This window comes from Apodemus sylvaticus, chromosome 12, assembly GCF_947179515.1.
Source record: "Apodemus sylvaticus chromosome 12, mApoSyl1.1, whole genome shotgun sequence".
Lineage (NCBI taxonomy): Eukaryota > Metazoa > Chordata > Mammalia > Rodentia > Muridae > Apodemus > Apodemus sylvaticus.
The window spans coordinates 83,528,855-83,549,560 of NC_067483.1; the positions used below are offsets into that span (position 1 = coordinate 83,528,855).

At 41.6% G+C, this 20,706-nt stretch overlaps 1 protein-coding gene across 1 annotated transcript in view; it reads right to left on the minus strand.

The window, feature by feature from the left end:
• The window catches only part of Pld5 (phospholipase D family member 5), a 321,195-nt gene that overhangs the window by 169,680 nt on the left and 130,809 nt on the right, over positions 1 to 20,706 (minus strand). Inside the window, exon 2 of the mRNA XM_052201062.1 lies at positions 12,159 to 12,295. Within this exon, the coding sequence (XP_052057022.1) occupies positions 12,159 to 12,295 (137 nt within the window). The remainder of the gene's footprint in view (positions 1 to 12,158; positions 12,296 to 20,706) is intronic.

Genomic DNA, 20,706 nt, shown 5'->3' on the forward strand with positions numbered 1-20,706 from the left:
CACATTCTTATCAAAGATTTTCTAAAAGATTTATTTTATGTGTAGAGCTGTCTTGTCTATATGTATGTAGGTATACCACGTGTACATCTGTCCTCAATAGAGGTCAGAAGGAAGCATTGGATTTTCTGCAACTGGGGTTATAGAGGGTTATGAGTCAGTATGTGCATGGCGGGACCAAATCTGAGCTCTCTTCAAGATGAACAAGTGTTCTTAACCCAGAGTCAACTCTTCAGTCCCTGAAGTCTTAACTCCTTAGTGGCTCCCAGTGAGTTTTAAAATGAAACCCAGGTTTCTAAGCCTGCTACATGTGGCCCATGTAGTTATCATAGTTGGCTCCTTCTTTCTTTGTTTCTTGCTTGAATTCTGTGCTCCAGCACAGAGCCTAGAGCTGCTGCCCTTAGGCTGAGCTGGCATCTCAAGTCTTTCTAGAAGTGTTTCGATCCAGTAGCCAGCTTGGCTGTTCCCTAGTCACTGGCTCCTTTCTGTGACTCATCGACAGTAGCCATCCTTCAGTGTAAGACTTTTCCACAGTGATGGGTGATGAATGTGTGTCTGAACTCATCCATCTCAGATATTGTTAATGATAGTGACTAATCATTTCTCTATGCAGCTTTAGATTTAACATAGTTCCTCCACAACACAGCTCCTTGATAGAAAACCCAGCCCATCCATCAATTAAACTTTGACAGATAATCCCAAAAGCTTACAAATTCTGTAGCTGTGTTTAGTCATTTTGCAGATGTGTTAATGAAACATGCCATCAGCGCTCTCAGTTTTGGGGTATTTTAAAAACTTAAATAGTTCAGAGAAAGGAGACATTTAATAGGTCATCTTAGAGGGATGTGTTTATTATTATTATTATTATTTATTATTATTATTTTAACAGATAGGAAAATCTGAATTCAGAAGACATTTCCATAACTAGTTCAGTGGCTATGTGAGTTTTGCTTTCTCTGACCTGGTTTCTCTTTCTTTTCATATCATCTTGCTCTTCTCCTCCATAGCCTAGTTTATAATTGAATTGACCGCCCACTTTTCATGGGCACTATTAGAAGACATTTGTGTCAGGGTTGGATTCCTTCATCCCTTCTGTCCTCAGCATTTTAGGTCCTTCATACATTCTGGCACTGTGCCCGTTCCCAGAAACTCAAATATCAGTAAGATAAGCATTTCCAATTCCAGCAAACACACAGTCTAGAAGAGCAGACAGCTTAGGATGCAGCAATTTGGATGCATTCTTTCAGAGAGGGTGTGCTCCTTGACATAGCAAGCATCCTTGGGATCCAACAAGAAATGCAAATTGGATGATAATGTTTACAAAGACAAATGCCGCTTCTCCATTATTTGCCAAAGCTGTAATAGGGACCAAAAGGTCAATCAGATAAAGGGAGATTAAACATATATACAAGAAGGCTCGTCTAGTCTAGTCTGTCAGACAAATGCCACAAGTAAAGACTTGAGGGAGGGAGGAGGAAGACCAGGAGGAGAAAGAGAGGAGGGGGAGGAGGAGGAGAAAGGAGGAACAACTTCTGAAGGGAGATTGTTTTAACAGACTATAAACTGTGCCATCTGAAAGTATAATACTTCTCTCTGTCTGTCTGTCTGTCTTCATCTCTCTCTGTGTGTGAGCGTATCTGTGGTGGGCCTATGGATTCCAGAGGAAGGCATTGGGGTCCCTATTGCTTTTCATACTTGTATGTGTGTGATTGGGTCTCCAATCGAACTTGTCTCTCATTCTAGATTGCCTGGCTCACAAACCCCTGGGAGCTTCCTGTCTCCTGGTGATGGAGTTACAGGTACACACTGCTCCAAAGCCTTTTGCTGGAGTCCTGGGGATCTAAACTCAGCTTGGGTGTAATTACCAATGACTAAACCTGAAAGGAGTAGCGGTAGGTACAAAGCAATATAATCAATCTGTAGTATCATCTTTCCAGGCTAGACTGATGTCACTTTCATTGAGCGTGTCTTAAGTTAAAACATCCTCGATTCACCTTTCACTTACAGCAAAGCCAGATCCAAACTCAGTACTTCTCAGAATACTCAGAAGAGCATTCTGAGAGATAAAATGGCATTGATCTGAATGTTTTGGGAGTTCTAGAACGTTCAGTGTGTAATACTCCTGTTGTGTTCAAACTGGGGAAGGGAAGTTGCCCCTCTTAGCCATGCTTCTGTGGTTTGTTTGCTTGTTTGTTCTAATAACAAAATAAACAACAGGACAACCAAGCTCAAGACTCCCTGCATCCAGCAGTTCCGTTAATGCCGTGGGCTGCACTGAAAGTGTTTATTGTCCTTTTTCTTTTTTTCTCTCTTTCTACTTTTCCTTCCTGCTTCCACTAAGTTTTCTTTTTCCCCTGAAAGAAAATTTTGCTCTGTAGCTCATGTTGTTCTGGAACACATGCTTTAACCTTTCGAGTGCTGGAATTACTGCCATGCATGGCCAAACCTGCCTCATCCAGATTTCTAATGGGAATTTTCATGGGCCTCAATAGACTTATTTGGCAGCACAAGACCACTGCAGGGATGGGACGAGTCAAATGCTGGGAATAAAAACCCATAACTAACGCTAGTGATTGTCAGTAGCAAGGGCATTCTGGCAGAGGTCAGCTCTGGGCAGCGTGGAAGCCCCCAGAAGCAGGGTAGTGGGAGCTGACAGTAAGGCTGTCTCCTGTGAGGCCTGTGAGGTGGAGACAGGGACAAAAGCTGCATCCAGCCAAACGAGTGATGCACAGAGAGACACGGAGATCTGGTCTTTGTGGCTCAGGGAGTCAGGGACAGCGGTGGGTGGACAGTGGCAAAGATGGCGAACATCCGGAAATGGAGCTGCTCGGGGTGGCAGAACATGAGCAGAGCACTGTACATAGTGAAGCGGAGGGATTCCTGGGGCACTTCCAAGAGAATTAACCTCATGTAGAAAAATAATCTTCTAAACCAGTGGTTCTCAACCTGCGCGTTAGAACCCCGTTGGGGGTTACATATCAAATATCCTGGATATTCACATTAAGATTTATAGAGGTAGCAGAATTACAGTTATGAAGTAGCAGTGGAACAATTTTATGGTTTGGAGGTCACCACAACTGTATTAAAGGCAGCTGTATTAAATTAGGAAGGTTGAGAACCACTGGCCTAAATCAATACTACAAATAAATTTTAGGTTCAAAAAGTGCAGTAAAGGGCTGGTGAGATTTCTCAGCTGGTAAGGGCACTTAAAGCCAAGACCAGCAACCTGAGTTTGAACCCTGGGACCCACATGGTGAAGAGAGAATAGGTTCCTACAAGTTGCCTCTCTGATCTTCATGTGCATGCATGCCTTTGACCTCTACTGGGATGGATGACATAGTAACAGTATTATTTTCTGTCAATGTTTCTGTTGCTTCTGGTTAAGTCTGGGTCCTCCTTGGCACAGTAAGAATGACTTCACTGAGATGTGATCCTTGCTGTCTGTTACTGACAACCGTTCTTGGCATTTGTCATGATTATCAGGTATGGCTCTACCGATAAGAGTTCACTGAACTTTTTGAGAAATGTACACCACATTCAAATAATCTTCTGGGAGAGCCAAACCGGCGACAGGAAATGTCAGCATCATTAGTTGTACATTAAGTTTCATTAAAATCAAAACTTTGCAATAATTAGCTTCTGCTGCTTCCCCGAGTGGTAATTACAGACCACTAGGAAGTGTCACGATCATCCAGATTTCCTCTTTTAAAGCACTACATGTTAAAGATAAGGAATTATTTCAAAAAATAATCTCAGATATCTTTTAGCTTGGGGTTATATAAACATAATTTTCTGAATATGATTACTAATAAAAATCTCTTATAATATGGGAAATATGAATTTGATTGGACTCAATAGTGAACTAAAGTGTTAATATGTGCCATTATGTTTGAAAGTCAACTTTAGAGCCAAAAATGTCTGCACTGAAATATGTTTAGAGGATTCTCTTTGCCTTCACTCAGAATTAAGCTTTTATCTTCTGCTTCTAATTGTTGTTGAAAGTTATTTACTCAATGCCATTTAGAAAAAGATCATAGTCTTAAATTATTCAATTTCACTTTAGTAGAAGTCTCTTCCTGTTCCTGCATGCTCTGCCCTTAAGGATTGGTTCCCACCCACTGCATCCTAAGGTTAGTTACTGATGCACAAACCCATCTCCTTCCTGATCCCTTCTGTCCCCGGTCCCAGGTTAACGAAGAAGTTTGCTGGTAGGGGAGGAACTTAATGCACACTGGTCACAACAGTCAAGCACAGGGTGCTTTAGCCACAGAAGTCTGATCAATTAAGTCTTCCTGAGATGTACTGGGTCCTACCTACTGTCATGAGCCTGTGTAAATGAGGCAAGGTGTAGCCACATTCCACAGAGAGCTACTTTCTACATCACTGACAGCCAAGGTACCCATCTGTCTGGGGTTCATATGCCTTGTTTTGAAAACCTCTATCAAAGATTATCCTCAAAGGGGAACGGGGACAGTTATCATCCAAAGACGAATCTTGTTATTGTGATGCTACTTCTCTTTCCATAACTCTGCCATCGAGAAGCAGGCAATCAGAACTTTGTATTTTTATCACAGTCATATCATATACACTTCAGATTTTGCTCTCATAATCCCCAGCTGTTACCCCACAGAAAATTCCACTAGGAATTCCATAAGGAATGTCACACATTATCATTGCAATGAACAGTACAATCTCAGTAATATAGACTTGGACCACATGAAAATAATTGCCTATTGAAAGTTTAGTGCTGAGATATGGAGGACTATGTAAGAAGGGGGGGGGGTAACATGTTGGTTCTTGTTTTCAGGATATTTTTTTATCTAGCCTTGTGTGCAATGAAAAGATCAAATGTGCCAATGGCACCAGCAGAACCCAAAGTCGCCCCTAAAGAATGGGCCATGTATATGAAGAAAATAGGAAAAATATAAAGACCCAAAGTGGGTTGTGATTCTGGGCCAGGAGTCTTGAGATGACAAAAAGGCAGGTGCCCTTGCAAGAGGACAGTCTTAAAAGAGAAAGACAGCAGAGGAATGCCAAGACAGTCGCTAGAATAAGCAGCCTGGGGACTGCAGCAAGATCCCATCTTTAAACTTAAATCAAAGGTATCGGGAGGACAGTTTTTGAACAATTTGCATTTTATAATCTATGATAGGTGCAAGTATGATTATCTCCTATTAGTACAGTCACATGGCAGAAAAGTATCATATGGGACAAAGAAACAGAGCAAACCAGACAGAAGAGACCATGTCGAGACACATTAATAAAAGCACAGAAGTTGGGGCAGCTAACTGAGCAGTGTGGTTCAGACCGGAGATCCATCACAGGATAAATGGGCTAGTGAGAGGAAAGAGATGAATTACAGGGAGATATTTGGAAAAGAACATGGTGTAAAAAAGAACTTGGGGAGAGGCTATCAAAACTCAGGGGAGAGAGCTGCCAGACTGCATGTGACTTTCTGGAGTGACAGGAGATACAAATACAGGCGGACTGGAATTTCTAAGTAGCAGATCTCAGCAAAGGTTGCACTGAGCACACGGCATTGTTTCTAGTAAGGCCGCCGAGAGTAGGGAAGCCTGCAGAGAAACTGTACGTACCCCTGTGGGATCTCAGCCACTGGAGAGTAATGTCAGTTGATCCAGTCAGAGCCACCATACAGTAAAGACTGAGAAGAGCCAGAGGACGGAGGAGCCGTGAGGCAGTTTGAGGGAGAAGGCTGACGAGGTACATACAGAAGGGGAGGCTGAGGCTAGCCTTCTGGGGAGCCCTGAACATTTCCCCCTGCTGGGAGGCATCATCTCAGGAACTCCAACTCTGTTGGAAAAACTTGGGCATTTTTTCGAGTGGCATCAGTACCTAGAGGAATGCAGAGCTAGGGCATCATCTCAGGAACTCCAACTCTGGTGCTCCAACTTGGGCATTTTTATGAGTGGCATCAGTACCTGGAGGAATGCAAAGCTAGACAAAACAAACAAACAAAAGCAAACACACACACACACACACACACACACACACACACACACACACACACCGTGGTGCTCAACCACTCTGAGGACAAGAATGGGTAAAAATTAGCAGCATGCTTGGAGCAGAAGCCACAGTTGGCGCTGGAGAAAGCACAGAGATGCTCGTACATTGAGGTCGAGCAGAGAGCTAGGGCAAAATAAAACAGGAGAGTCTAGCTGCTACACGCTGGGGAGGCTGAGGCAGGAGTGAGCAGGGGAAGGCTGCCTGAGGCTACATAAGAACCTTTTGGATCTGGAAAACATGGTCCTAAGTGAGGTAACCCAATCACAAAAGAACACTCATGGTATGCACTTATTGATAAGCAGATATTAGCCCAGAAGCTCAGAATACCCAAGACACAATTCACATATCAAATGATGCCCAAGAAGAAGGAAGGAGAGGCCCCTGGTCCTGGAAAGACTTGATGATGCAGCAGTGTAGGGGAACACCAGGACAGGGAAGCAGGAGGGGGTTGATTGGGGAACAGGGGGAGGGGAAGAGGGCTTATGGGATTTTCAGGGAGGGGGGATCCAGGAAAGGGGATATCATTTGAAATGTAAACAAAGAATATATCTAATAAAAAATAAATTAAAAAATAAGAACCTTTCTCAAAAAACTGAAACAAGCAAATAAACACTTAAAAGGAGCTGACAAGAACAGGGGAAGTTTATGGGATGAAGGCTGGATATACAAAGGAATTACAGCTGTACCATACACGAGAACACAACTCAGCTCTGGTCATATCTTGAAGCAACTTGCTCAGAAAACCAGTTCCCTGTCCTGCCAGGCCAGGCCTGTGGGAAGCAAGATGGGCTAGATAGCTAAGCAATAATTTAGATCATCGCTGGCCTCAAATGGCTGGGAATTAGAAAATAGCTCCCAGATTTCCTGATTTTCATCCCTACTTCAGGGCCAACCAAAGAAAGCCAAGCACACTTCCTCTAAATAGTCACAATTCACGCTGGCCACCTTATGTTGCCCCAGGTAGACAGTCTGTCTTCTGAGTGTTAACTGCCACCTTGCCCTGAAAGCTATGCCTACCTCAGTTTCCAGAGTGCATACTCTGTGGTGTTGACCCTCTTGCTACAATAAGCTCTGAATGTTCTCATGAGGTTGGTGTTCATATCCAAATGGATCAAGGACCTCCACATAAAGCCAGACACTCTGAAGCTAATAGAAAAGAAACTGGGGAAGACCCTTGAGGACATCGGTATAGGGGGAACGTTTCTGAACAGAACACCAATAGTATATGCTCTAAGATCAAGAATTGACAAATGGGACCTCATAAAATTACAAAGTTTCTGTAAGGCAAAGGACACCATCAAAAGGACAAATCGGCAACCAACAAATTGGGAAAAGATCTTCACCAATCCTACATCAGATAGAGGGCTAATATCCAATATATATAAAGAACTCAAGAAGTTAGACTCCAGAAAACCAAACAACCCTATTAAAAAATGGGGTACAGAGTTAAACAAAGAATTCTCACCTGAAGAACTTCGGATGGCAGAGAAACACCTTAAAAAATGCTCAACTTCATTAGTCATTAGGGAAATGCAAATCAAAACAACCCTGAGATTTCACCTTACAGCAGTCAGAATGGCTAAGATTAAAAATTCAGGAGACAGCAGGTGTCGGCGAGGATGTGGAGAAAGAGGAACACTCCTCCACTGCTGGTGGGGTTGCAAATTGGTACAACCACTCTGGAAAGCAGTCTGGCAGTTCCTCCGAAAACTGGGCACCATAGATTTCCATAGAACCAAAGATTATAATCAGGATAAAGATAGTTACAGAGTAAGCCGGAAATGAGAGGTTAGTGAGGAGCACTGCAATCTGTAGTGAGAGATTTTTGCAGTCTTTGCAGCACATTTGTACTGTTTATTATGTTCTCATTGTTTTTGCTATGGATTTAGCCAACTCCCAGAATCTATGTAAACTTTGTAGGAAGGCATTATGCATATAATTTCCATTTTTAAGGAAATTAAAATCTCCATAATAAACTATCTGAGGGCCAGGAGAATCCAAGGACAGATGTGATTTTTTATTTTTGCACTGTGTCAGGTCACTCTCCGGGTCTCTTAGAGACTCCAATTGTATTTCTGGCCTTGGTGCATAGTAATAGAACACCTTAGCACTTCTTGCTAAGCTCTTGGGATTTTTCTTAGTAGACAGGAGACTTAATTTTGCACTCAAGATAACAGAACCCTGAGAGGACAGAATGTAGGTCAAATCCTTAGTCAAAGCCCAGGTCATTCCCTGCATTTTCCTAACTTGAAAAGTGTTAGTTTGCTGGTAGGCCTTTGTAAAAGAGAGGCATAGGCTAAGTAATGGTGAAGGTAAGGGCTCAGAGAGAACAGTTTCAGTTTATGAAGGATGTTGATGAGGGATGAGACTGATGGTAAGGAGGTGCATTAGACACAAACAAAGAAGCAAACCATGAACGCCTGAAGATGCTCCCACCCATGGTGATGAAGGGGAGTGGATGCCGTGAGGCAATAGCACCCATTTCAAATGAGAAAGATGGCGGAACAGTGATGGAAGAAGTGAATCCAGCTGTAAGGCCTCACAGGGACTCGACCTCCTACTCCCATTCATTGGAGAGAGGAGAGAAAGTGGAGACCTCCAAGTGGACAGGGTAGGGGGTATGGAGCAAGACATTCCCGTTAGACACACAAGAAGCAACAAAATGGCTGACAGTGTGGAAGAGAGTTAGAAATGCAGGGCATGAGAAGGAGGCTGTAGAAAAAGGACTTGAGGGGAGGAGGAAAGTTCTGAAAATGTAGTCACCTCTAGTAACCATAGTCTACATTCCCACAGGATCTCTGTCTCTCTGTCTCTCTCTCTCTTTCTCTCTCTCTCACACACACACTACCACCACCACCACTACTACCACCATCATCCCAGTGCTAAAACCCAAAGCATAGAAACAAAAAATAAAACAAAAATTCAGGAAAACAACAAAATTTCTCTTTTAATCCATCTGGAATCTGAACCTGGTAATGTGTTCTATTTAAATAACTAGATATCTAAAGTCTGTGGACTCAGTGTTGTGCCACTTAGAAAACACTCTGGTCTCCACTCAGTCTCTTTCCTGTCAGGGAGGATCTGGGAGGAGTTGGGAGTAGGTAAAGAATATGATGAAATACATTGTATGAAAAAAATTAACAAAAGACATAAAAAGCAAAGATTAGAGTAAATGATACCTCCTACTGAGTGAAGTAGGGTAATTCTAACTGTATTATTTTTGTTGTTACTTTTTTAAAAGAGTTATTTATTATATTAAGTACACTGTAGCTGTCTTCAGACACTCCAGAAGAGGGTGTCAGATCTTGTTAAAGATGGTTGTGAGCTACCATGTGGTTGTTGGGATTTGAACTCAGGACCTTCGGAAGAGCAGGTGGTGCTCTGAACTGCTGAGCCATCTCTCCAGCCCTTGTTACTTTAAAAAGCAAAAACAAACAAACAAACAAACAAAAACTTACCAAGACCTTTAAATGAGGGTTGAAAATGCCTGGGTATTTTGCCTTAAGGAAGTCTTCCAGTTTGTCCTGTGTAAAATTTCTTTCTAGATATTACATTTTGCACCGAAAGTGCTGCGGGGTCTCCAGTGAGATGGAAGAGGAAGACACAGTGTTTCCACTCAGCAGCTAGGGGTTCTATCCCCAGCCCCTCGGCCACTGGTGTTCAGATCTAAAGTATAGCAAACAGCATTGGCAGAATACAACAGCCACATGCGACTGTTCTATTGCTTCCCTTATGAGGACTCCAGTTCAACTCTTGCATTAGCCCAAGAAAGAAAAAGCTACAGTGTGTGTTTCTAATAATGAGGATCGAAATAAAAAACGAGTAGCGATTTCTGTCTCATGTCCTTTGTTCTCTCTATATCACTAATTGCCTGGTAACTAGATTTCAATGGATCAAAGAGGGTGGGCAGAGTCTGTTATTTTTCAGAACATTGCTTATGCTAGGACATTTAACTTCAAGGCAAAATACCTAGGGTAAAATGTGTGTACCCGTTTTCAGGCTACTGTCAACCTGTTCTCTTTTTATGTAGATGTCACTGTAAAGCTGAATTGAGGCCACAGAATTCACATAGCAATTGTGGAGTGGAGCTGAGCGTGAGTTTAAATTGTAGTTTCCATCCAAAGGAGCACCCATGTTTTCAAGCTTGACATTGACAACAGCTTCTTCTTGGTTTGCTTCTGCCTCAGTCCCCAACCTCAAAAATGAAAAAAAGTCCGGCCCTGTAAAATGGCTCAGTGGGTAAAGGGGCTCCCTGAAGACGCTCACAACCTGAGTGCAATCCTTGTGTTTTAGTTAGTGTTTCCATTGCTATGAAGAGAGAGCATGACCAGTGTTTATAAGACAAACATTTAGTTGGTGCTGGCTTATAGTTTTAGAGGTTCAGTCCATTATCATCATGGCAGGAAGCATGGCACCCTCCAGGTAGGCACATTGTTGGCAGAGCTGAGAGATCTCTATCTTGATCTGAAAGCAGCCAGGAGAAAGTGCTTTCTTCTATACTGGGTTGGAAATTGGGTACTCAAAGCCTGCCTTCACAGTGATATACTTCCTCCAACAAGGCCACACCTATTCCAACAAAGCCACACCTCCTAATAGTGCCATTTCCCATGGGCCAAGCATATTCAAACCACCACGCCCTGGGAGGAAAACTTTCATCAACTGTTCTCTGACGAAAAAGGAGGGAGGTGATTGGAGAAGGGATGGAGAGAAGAAGGTTTATGGGACATATGGGGAGGGGGGATCCGGGAAAGGGGAAATCATTTGGAATGTAAACAAAGAATATAGAAAATAAAAATATTAAAAAAAATTGTTCTCTGACCTCCACTTGAAAGAAAGCTCTGACTCATGTGTCCACATATTTATAAACACACACACATACACACACACACTAAATACATACATACATACATACATACATACATACATACATACATACATATATAAAAAATATAAAATGTCACAGCCCAGGGAGGAGTGGAAACTTCTTGTGCTGAATTCATGCCATGAGAGCTCTACAGGTAAGGAAGTATCCCAGGGAGATGCTACGTAGTACAACTGAAGTCACACAATACAGTCATGTATATGCAAAGAAGCATGCTCTGAGAAACATATCTTTAATTGATTTCATCACCATGTGAACAGCACAGTATATCTGCAGATATGTCAACAGGCAATGCCTCTTACGAGTCCCCAGGCAGATCTGAGTTACTGAAATCTCAAGATATGATCTGTGATAAGAAGCAACTAGTAAAGCTGGTGTAACATCTTGATTAAAAATGAGTAAGCAAATAAACAACTACTTGATAAGCTGCAGTCAACCCTGAGATGCAAGATATGGTTGTCTCCTGAGACGCTCTGCCAGTGCCTGACAAATTCAGAAGTGGATGCTCACAGCCAACCAATAGACCGAGCACAGGGTCCCCAATGGAGGAGCTAGAAAAACGACCCAAGGAGCTGAAGGGGTTTGTAGCCCCATAGGAGGAACAACAATATGAACCAACCAGTACCCCCAGAGCTCCCAGGGACTAAACCACCACCCAAAGAGTACACATGGAGGGAGGGACCCATGTCTCCAGCTACATATGTAGCAGAGGATGGCCTTGTCTGACATCAATGAGAGGAGAGGCCCTTGGTCCTATGAAGGCTGGATGCCCCAGTGTAGGGGAATGCCAGGACAGGGAAGTGGGAGTCGATGGGTTGGTGAGCAGTGGGCTTGGATAGGGGGTTTCCAGAGGGAAAACAAGGAAAGGGGATAACATTTGAAATGTAATAAAAGAATATCTAATAAACAAAAAAACAGAACTGTGTTTTGTGTCCATTGGGGCACTCGCCTTTGCCAGACTTTATTAGGGAGTGGATCAGAGTATCATACACAGAAGACTCCAGAAATGCAGGCACATATTTTATTTGGTCAACCAGCTCTTTTTGTAGAATAGGGACAGTTTGTAGAGTAAATGAAATAGTCAGGCATGCCTAGGCCTGACCTGAACTCCTGCATCTCTGTGGAGAGAGAAGCCTCAGCTAAGTCCTGCTGAAAGAGGATTGGATCAGACGCGTCTCTCCTCCCTGTCCAGGCCCGTCCCTGAATTCCTCGCCCACCCCCTAAAAGAGAATTTTTGTTTGTTACCTCTTACCGACATTTATTTTGGCAATTCTTCTCTGAGAGTCCATCCTCATCCTCTCCCATGATGTCCACAGCTGAAAAGATCAGTGCGACCAGAACTGCAAAGCAGCAGACCAGAGCGAAGATCACGATGCACTTCTGCTGGGACTGGAAAGGGAGAAGAGAGAAACGTCAGGGGCCATGGGCAGGCCAGAGGATGCTGAGACTTTTCAAAATGCCAGTCCTCTGGGAATCATTAAGCTTTGTGGCTGCTAGAAAAGGGTCACTCTTCAGGTGGAAACTCCGAAGGTTTTTATGTTCATTTAGCAACACAATCTTCAACCCCTAGTAGGTTAAACAACTCAGTGGTATGCATACTTCAGAAGCAGCCTGTCCTTTCCAACCCTAAGACAGGCTACGAATGATGGCTCCAAACAGTGGCCACAGATCTAGGAGTACAGATACCAGCGTAGTGGACTATGCAACAGATATAGCCTTTTTTCTTTTTTAGAAGCCATGAATAACATTCCCATACTTGGTTTTCAATGAGAAGCTGAAGGTTCTGCCTGCAAAGGCCACTAGTTGTCTCAGTCTTCAAGTCCAATCACTGAAATTTCAGGTGATTCTATCTAGAGCCCTTTGGCTCAAGGTAGTAGGCACAGGGGGTGGGGGTAACTGGGTGAGAACTGTGAGCATCTGGATACATGGTTTTGGCCTGCCTTCCATCTGCAGGTATCTGAATGATTGTGCCTCATTTCTCCAGTTTATGCTAAAATGTCATTGTACCTGGTGCCCTCCCCATTGACCTGAGTTTTCTGGAAAACAATAGGTTGTGAGAGTAGAGCCTTCCTTAGCCAAGAAGTGACTGTAAGAGTCCTAGAGAGAGAATCTTCATCCTTGGTATTGTGTTAGGAGGCAGGAGGCAGCAAGAAGGCCGAACCAGGAATGATGCCCTTTGTCCTTGTTTCATCTTGCCTGCTTGTAAAATAGGGATAACAGCACCAGCTGCTCTGTAAGGGCCAGTGAGGAATGGAAGTAAGAGAAGTAAGTTATTTTATGCAGACGACCTGTGTCATAACTAGGTGATGAAGAATGAACACTGCTCACTCTTGAGACACACCTCTGTGAGCTGCCCCAAATGGTTTAGGGAACCAAGATGAATATTTGAATAAACCAAAAGCATCAGAATGTGTATGGAAGGGAAGAACGTGAAAACCAGGAAAGGAGAGGGCACTGGGCTATTCTCTTTCTCACTCTGTCTGTCTCTGTCCATCTGTCTCTGCCTGTGTCTGTCTCTGTCCCCCTCTCCCCCTTCTCTCTCTGTGTCTGTGTCTCTGTGTCTGTGCTCCCCCCCCCTCATACACACACACACTTCCAGTGTCTCACTATGTAGCTCTGGAACTCACTGTGTAGACTGGGCAGGCTTTAAAGTCAGAGATCCACCTGCCTCTGACTCCCAAGTGCTAGGATTAAAGACATGAGCCACCACATCATCCTTCTCCCTCCCCCTCCCCTCTCCTCCCCCTCTCCTCCCTTTTCTTTTCCTCCTCCCTCTCCCCTTCCCTCCCCCCCTTCTGCTCCTCCTCCCCCTCCCCTTCCCTGCCCCACCCCTCTCCCTCTTTCCATCCCCCTCCCCTCTCCCCCTCCTCCTCTCCCTCTCCTTTTCCCTCTGTCTCTGTCTCTTTCCTCTCCCCCCATCCCCCCCTCCCCCCCTCCCCCCCTTCTCCCCCCCCCCCCCCCCCCCCCCCCCCCGTCTTTGGTGGTTCCAGGATTGAAGCCAGGGATTGAAGCCAGGACCTTGTATATACTAGGCAGGTGCACTGAGGAATATTTGAGTCTTTTTTGCATTTTCAGTTTGAAACAGGGTTTCATTTAAGGCTACCTTGAGTTTTTTCTGTATCACTGGTAGGCTTTGAACTTGTCATTCTCCTGTCTCAGCCTCTGAAATAGCCAGGGTTACAGGTCTGTGTCAGTATACCAGGGTACAATTTTTAAGAAATTATTCTAGTCCAGTTTCAGATCTCAAAATAAAAAGAAACATATCTAAACTTCAATGTGTATTAAATTTACCAGGAGGGCTTATAATAATAGATATACCTGGGCTCCAATCTCAGTGTTTCTGACTCAGTTGGTCCAGGGTGGAACCCTAAGGACATGCATTTGTAGTGTGTTCCCAAAAGACGTTGATGCGGTTGGTCCTGCAGGTCGCCCTGACCCCACAGTCCTGTGTGCTGAAAGGACATGAGCCCCCAGTGGTGCCCAGGTCTCAGATAGTAAAGACTGAGCACACTATGCTTTTGGGTAGACATACACCTATGGTAAATTTTATTTATAAATTATACGCAGTAAAAGATCAACAGCAATAGCTAGAAATATGAGCAATCTGAAACTTTGGGGCCATTGTTAAGTAAAGTAAATGTTACTGGTGGTAACTGGTTTTGTTTCTAGGACAAGATATGACTCCGCTACCTAAGCTGGCCTTAAATTCATGATTATTCTGCCTCGGTCACGCAAATGGTTAGATATAGGAGTGTGCAAGCATGTGGTGTTCATTTCCTGTGTTTCTTTTTTCCCTCTTTCCCTCCCTGAAAACATACAGTATTTGTCTTTCTGAGGCTGGCTTATCTCACTTAACATGATAATCTTGAGTTCTATACACTTCCCTGCAAACAACATAAATTTGTTTTTCCATTGTGAATACTGAAGCAGTATGTGCTCAGGAATCTCTGGCTAGGTATACAAACGTGGTTCAGATAGACTATAGGTTTTGGAGCACCCTCCATATTGATTTCTATAGCGACCAGACAGCTTCTGAACAATGCCATATATAAAGGTTCCCCTTTTCCTCAGCATCCTGACCAGTGTCCCCCACCCCCTGGTGGAAACCACTGTACCTGGAGTAAGACTGAGTCTCAATTTTGTTTTTTAAAGTTTTTCTTCTTATTTTAAATTAAGTATAGGTATATGTGTTTTTGTGTGTACATGTGAACTTGAGTGCAGGTGCCCAAAGAAGTCAGAGGTGTCAGATCTCCAGAAGCTATAGTTTACACAATTGTGAGCCACCTGATGTGGGTGCTAAGAACGAAACTCAGATCCTCTGGAAGAGCAGCAAGTGTTTCTAACCACTGAACCATCCGTCCAGAACCTCAATTTCATTTTGATTCGCACTTTTCTGGTGACTGACAGTATTGAACATTCTCTGTGTATGTATTGGCTGTTTTCATGTTTATGATTTATGCATGTGCATGTTTATGTATATGCACAAGCATGTGGAGGTCAAAGGACAACCTTGCAGCTTTGGGTATCACTGTTCAGGCACTGTGCTTTAAAAAAAACCTTTTGAAACAAGGTCTCCCACTGTCCTGGGAGTCACTAAATAGACTAGGCTGTCCGGCCAGCAAGCTCCTGGAAACTGCATGTCTCTGCTTCCTCAGTGATGGGATTACAAGTGTGCCCCTCCACGCCCAGCTTTTTAACTATATGGTATGGAGATCAAACTCAGGTTCTTATAGGCAGTCTACTGACTGAGGTGGCTCCCTGTCTCTGTACTTCTAGAAACTATGGACTTAGCCTAACTGCCTGTATATGAACTAGACTATTTTGATTTCAATTGTTTAAGGTTTTGAGCTCTTTATGTATTCTATATACAAATCCTGTGTCTGAATAGCTGGCAAGGATTTTTTGCTTCTTCTAGGCAGGGGTCATTTCTGATGATTTGTCAAAGCTTTCTAACTTCATGTGAACCTGCATGTCAGCTCTTACAATTACTTCCTGAATGACTGGAGTCCTATTAAGAAAGCCATTTTGTGCTAATATTTTGAGCCATTTCCCCTAGTTTTTCCGCTCTCAGACTTTCAAAGATTTAGGGCTTCCATTAAGGTCTTTGATCACTGTGTAGTCTAGATTGGCTTCAAATTCATAGTCCTTTGGCCTCATGCTCTCATGTACTGGGTTTAATTTCCTACACTTTGGCTAGAAGTTGTACACAGAGATAACAAAAGTTTTTAGAAGAGTTTGAACTAATAAAAACTTATTCACTCATTAAAAGCATCAGTATAGGGAGCTAAACCTGGGCAATACGAATAAACATTACCCCAAAAAACAAATCTGTAGGTAACATCGTTAACATATCATATCAGGTTCAGAGTAGGGGCTGACAAATGAGCCCTAGTGAATACTGAATGTCTAAACTATAACAATATTGATTTGTTTCTCTTTGTTCTCAATGTCATGGCAAAGCAGTAAATGAAAACACTGTCTAATTTGTTTTTTATTAGAAGTTCTTTGATATAATAAACCTTCACATTTTCATTAACTTCTATTAATTTAATTCCATGTTATTAAATTCTGTTCAAGCAGTTCAGCTAGCATTTTCATTTTAATTTACCAAAAGAAGAGACATCCAGACTCTGACCCTCATTTCAAAATGAGTCCTTGGAGCACTGTACTTTTAACAACGTTAAGGTCACACTAAGACTATTTCATTTAATTTCTATCTCATCAAAATGAAAGATTTTATTCAAATGATTGTGTAAAAGTCTCATGAGACCAAACTTCAGGTTATAAAGAGAATTTTTAATTTTAACTTCTGGATAGATCATTCCAGAAACTGATATAAACCATACTTTTATGTTTTTATTGAACTGACTCAAAGGAAATACTTTTAAGAAGAACCAATAGACATATATACAATCTAAGCTTCATTGATGAACTCAGCCTGTGAAAAGAAACTGAAATAATCAACCAGTCAAGCTTTCCATTGAAGTTCTTCTATAAATGCAAATGAGTTACATTCTTGGTCAAGAAATACATACACTTACACTAGCATTCAAAGTATTTGAAAGTCATGTGTTTACTACATGCACTTTGCCTCAAGTAAAAAATAGATATGTAAGACCGCTGACTAGAGACAGAGTATTATTCTTGAGAATTAGAAGTATTTCCAACAAGGCTTCTATATTATTTAACAAGCAGTGAGGAATTTGGACCCATGAACATAAAGGTGAAATTTAAAAATTCATGTCACCTTTCATTATTTATAAATTCTATTGATTTTTGAGTTTATAATATAATTATAGTATTTCCCCCTTCAGTTCTCTCATCCCAAACTTCCCCAAGTATGCCTCTCAATTCTCCTTCAAATTATGGCCTTCTCTTTCATTAAATGTTATTACAAAAATATATGGTATGTATATACACGTATATTCTTAAACATAACCCACTCAGTCCATATTGGTTTGAAAAGAGTTAAAGCTCTTTTCAAAGCAAACTAACAAGGTTTAAAAAACATAGTTAAGTTTAAAAATACAATGCATTTTCTTTATCTATCTCTTAAGCCTTGCAAAGCTGGAATTTCTAGAAAAATTATTTTCCAAGGAGAGATGTGCCAACAAAGTCTCAAAGACATTTGAGTGATTCAATGGCAAAGATGACCCAAATATTGGAAATAATCTGGTTGGTTAATTCAGGTCTCTAGATCCAAATGCTATAGATTTGTTTTATAAATTTAAGTATTTTCCTTTATAATTTCCATTTTGCCTTCATTTTCTATTTAACATCAAATTTAGTTATTATATTATTGCTATTAGTTTTAGTCAACAGATCTCCAATGGTAGAAACCAAGGTTGAACAGTTTGCTCTGTACCATGACATAACAGAGTTGCTGGGTCTCTATCATTTTCCTATAATTCAGAACATACTATACTTTGAGTTCTTTCCCATGTTCCCAGGAAAACACATCACCTACTTCCAGGTGTCATCTTATTCAGTGACTTACCAAGTTGTAGGATAATGATTTACTGTAGAAAAAATCAGAAAATCTAGACTTTGTCCTGCATAAGGAGTTTGGGGGAATCTTTACTGTGAACTCCACCTCATCCTCATATTCTTTATGGTCCTTAGTATGATACCCCTCTCCCTTGTACCCCTTCCGTGAACTATACTAATTTTCTTCCAAAGTCATATATAATGTAGTCAGCTACCCAGCATGGATCCTGCTGCACACCAGCACACCAGAGGAACGCTGAATGAGCCCAGCAAACAGTCTAGCAAAGGGGAAACACATCCATAGTCCACTAATCTAAGCCAAGGAGAAAAAGCTGGGAGTTTAGAAAGACCAAGGTAGCGAAAGTTGGAAGGAGGGAGAACTCCACAGAAGAGCTTCAGAAAGTCTCACCGAGTTTTGAGTTGAGTACGGATCAGCACATATATGAGAGTGAGCCACTTGTAAGAGATGCCACTTGAAAGGAATGATGTAGAACAATCTTTGACCTAAAGTAGAAGCAAAGAGAGCCAGTATTCCTAATACCCAGAGTAGCCGGGGAAGGGGGGGTGTCCTATATTACATGGTCACTAAGCCCCAGAAATCACATGATGTTAAAAAAGACAATTATGAAAAAGTAAGATAGATAAAAATATATAAATAATATAATCTAAAATTTAGACATATGAAAGTCATCGAAGGGAATAGCAGATTAACTACAACATAAGAAACAAAGTAGTGATCATTATGAAAACAGAGAATATAATAGAAACCATTTTGCTATCAGTATCCATTCAGGAACTTCATTATTCCAGGGATAGGGTATATATGGGCTCTTAGGATTACAAGTGGAAATCTTAGGATTACAAGTGATTGGTCATAACACAGGGCTTCTGGAGAGCTCTGCACAGGGTAATTCTTAGATAAGGTCAGGCATCTGTGCTCAGAGACTTTCTCCAAGTAAAGTTAGGCAGAGAAAGAGAAGCTCCACCGAGAAAGGGAGTCCTCCATTTTGTGCGGAGCTTAGAGAGCCATGGGGTCACGGTGGACTTGAACCTTAATAGCAGAAGTTTCCAACACAGAACCAAGAGGACTCATACAAGGCATACATGCAACTAATAAGTAAACATAAAAGCATTAAACAAAAATGACTCAAACAGAATGATAATTAAAAATCTTCACCTATTCAGTGACTTTTAAAAACCCCTTTCTCATTAATAAATTGAGTTATGTGGCAAGAAATCAGTATGCATGTAGAAAGTTTGAAGAATACAATGACTAATTTCATTGACTTAAGATTTATGGAGCGTTCTAGCCAAGACTTAGCAGAAGTCAGCCTTTATTTGAGATCACATAGAACATTTACCCGAAAGACCACATTCTGAATTTCATACAAGTCTGAATGGAGCAACAGGGACTCCAGTACTCCTGAATCCTAGGATTATAACAAAATCAAATATAAACCAATAAGAGAAAGGTCTCTGATAAATCCTACAATATTTGGAATTTAAAACTAATTTGTAAAAACCATGAGTTTAAAAGAATAAATCAAGGAAAGGATCAGAATCTTGAACTGAATGAAAATAAAAGTACACTATATCAAAACCACATAAGAGTCGGCCAAGGAAATGCCTACAGGGATGTTTACAGAGCCTTTAATTTTAACATATCACTTTCAAAAATATAGAGAGGAAAAGAGTCCATTAAATTCAAAATAGGCAAGTTAGTGGGAATAATGAGATATTGTGTTAAATTCAAATTAAGCAAAAGCACCTGTGTTCTAAGGACACACAACTCATGAATCACTATATTCCCAATAGGTTAATTTTTTTTTTTTGGTAAATGTACTGTGCTCCAGTTAATCTTGAAATAGTCTTAATGTGTGGGAGAAACTCAGGGAGGCAGAGATTACATCTAGGAGTCAGTACCTGTCAAATAATTTCTCCTCATTGCAAACACTGAGAAGGTAGGATTGTTACAAATAATCAGAGGAAGGAAAACTTTACTAGGTGAAAGAGATTTCATCCAAATAAATGCTTTCCTTCTTCACATTAGTCTGGCAACAGTCCAGGAGACTGACTAAGAGGTGATGGGGATCAGGGTAATGAGCATTCATTAAACACTTAACTCAACTTGGTAGAGTTGCTTGGATAATAGTTGAAAGTACACAATATCCTCATCTCTCACATTCCCATTTCAAGACTTATTTTCATGAAAGGGTTTGCAAATGTGCACATATGCACACATGTAAAACCATAAAGATGTTCACTGCAGTGTTTTGATTTAAAAAAAGTGAATCTGTGAAGGTAATGTGCCAGAAAACAAGATTTCATTCAGAGATTCTACGTGAGACTTTCAGGCACTAATAGGTACATGCATGCTTGTGAATAACAGAGAAAGATCATGGGATCAAATACGACACCATCAGTGCACATCTGTGGGGAAGAGAGAGGCCTGTGAGGGAAACTGAGGTATACTGTTTATGGTACACAAAGTTTACACTGTGTTTTCCCCCCACTATTTGGAATTTGATAGTAGCCCTGAATCTAAATTGTCTCTCATAGCAAGAAGGAAGAGAACTAGCTGTCGACTGGACTACATCTGCCCTAGGACAAGTTATTTATCCACAATACAATGTTATTTGACGGATTGATTGGTTGGTTGTGTGGTTGGTTGGTTGCTTGGTTAATTGATTGACTGACTCACTTTGGAGTACTGGGGATAGAACCCAGGGCTGTGGGCCTAGGGAAGTGGTCAGCAACTAAGCTACACTCCCAGACCTCCACTATTCATTTGTCTCAATTTACTACTGAACTTA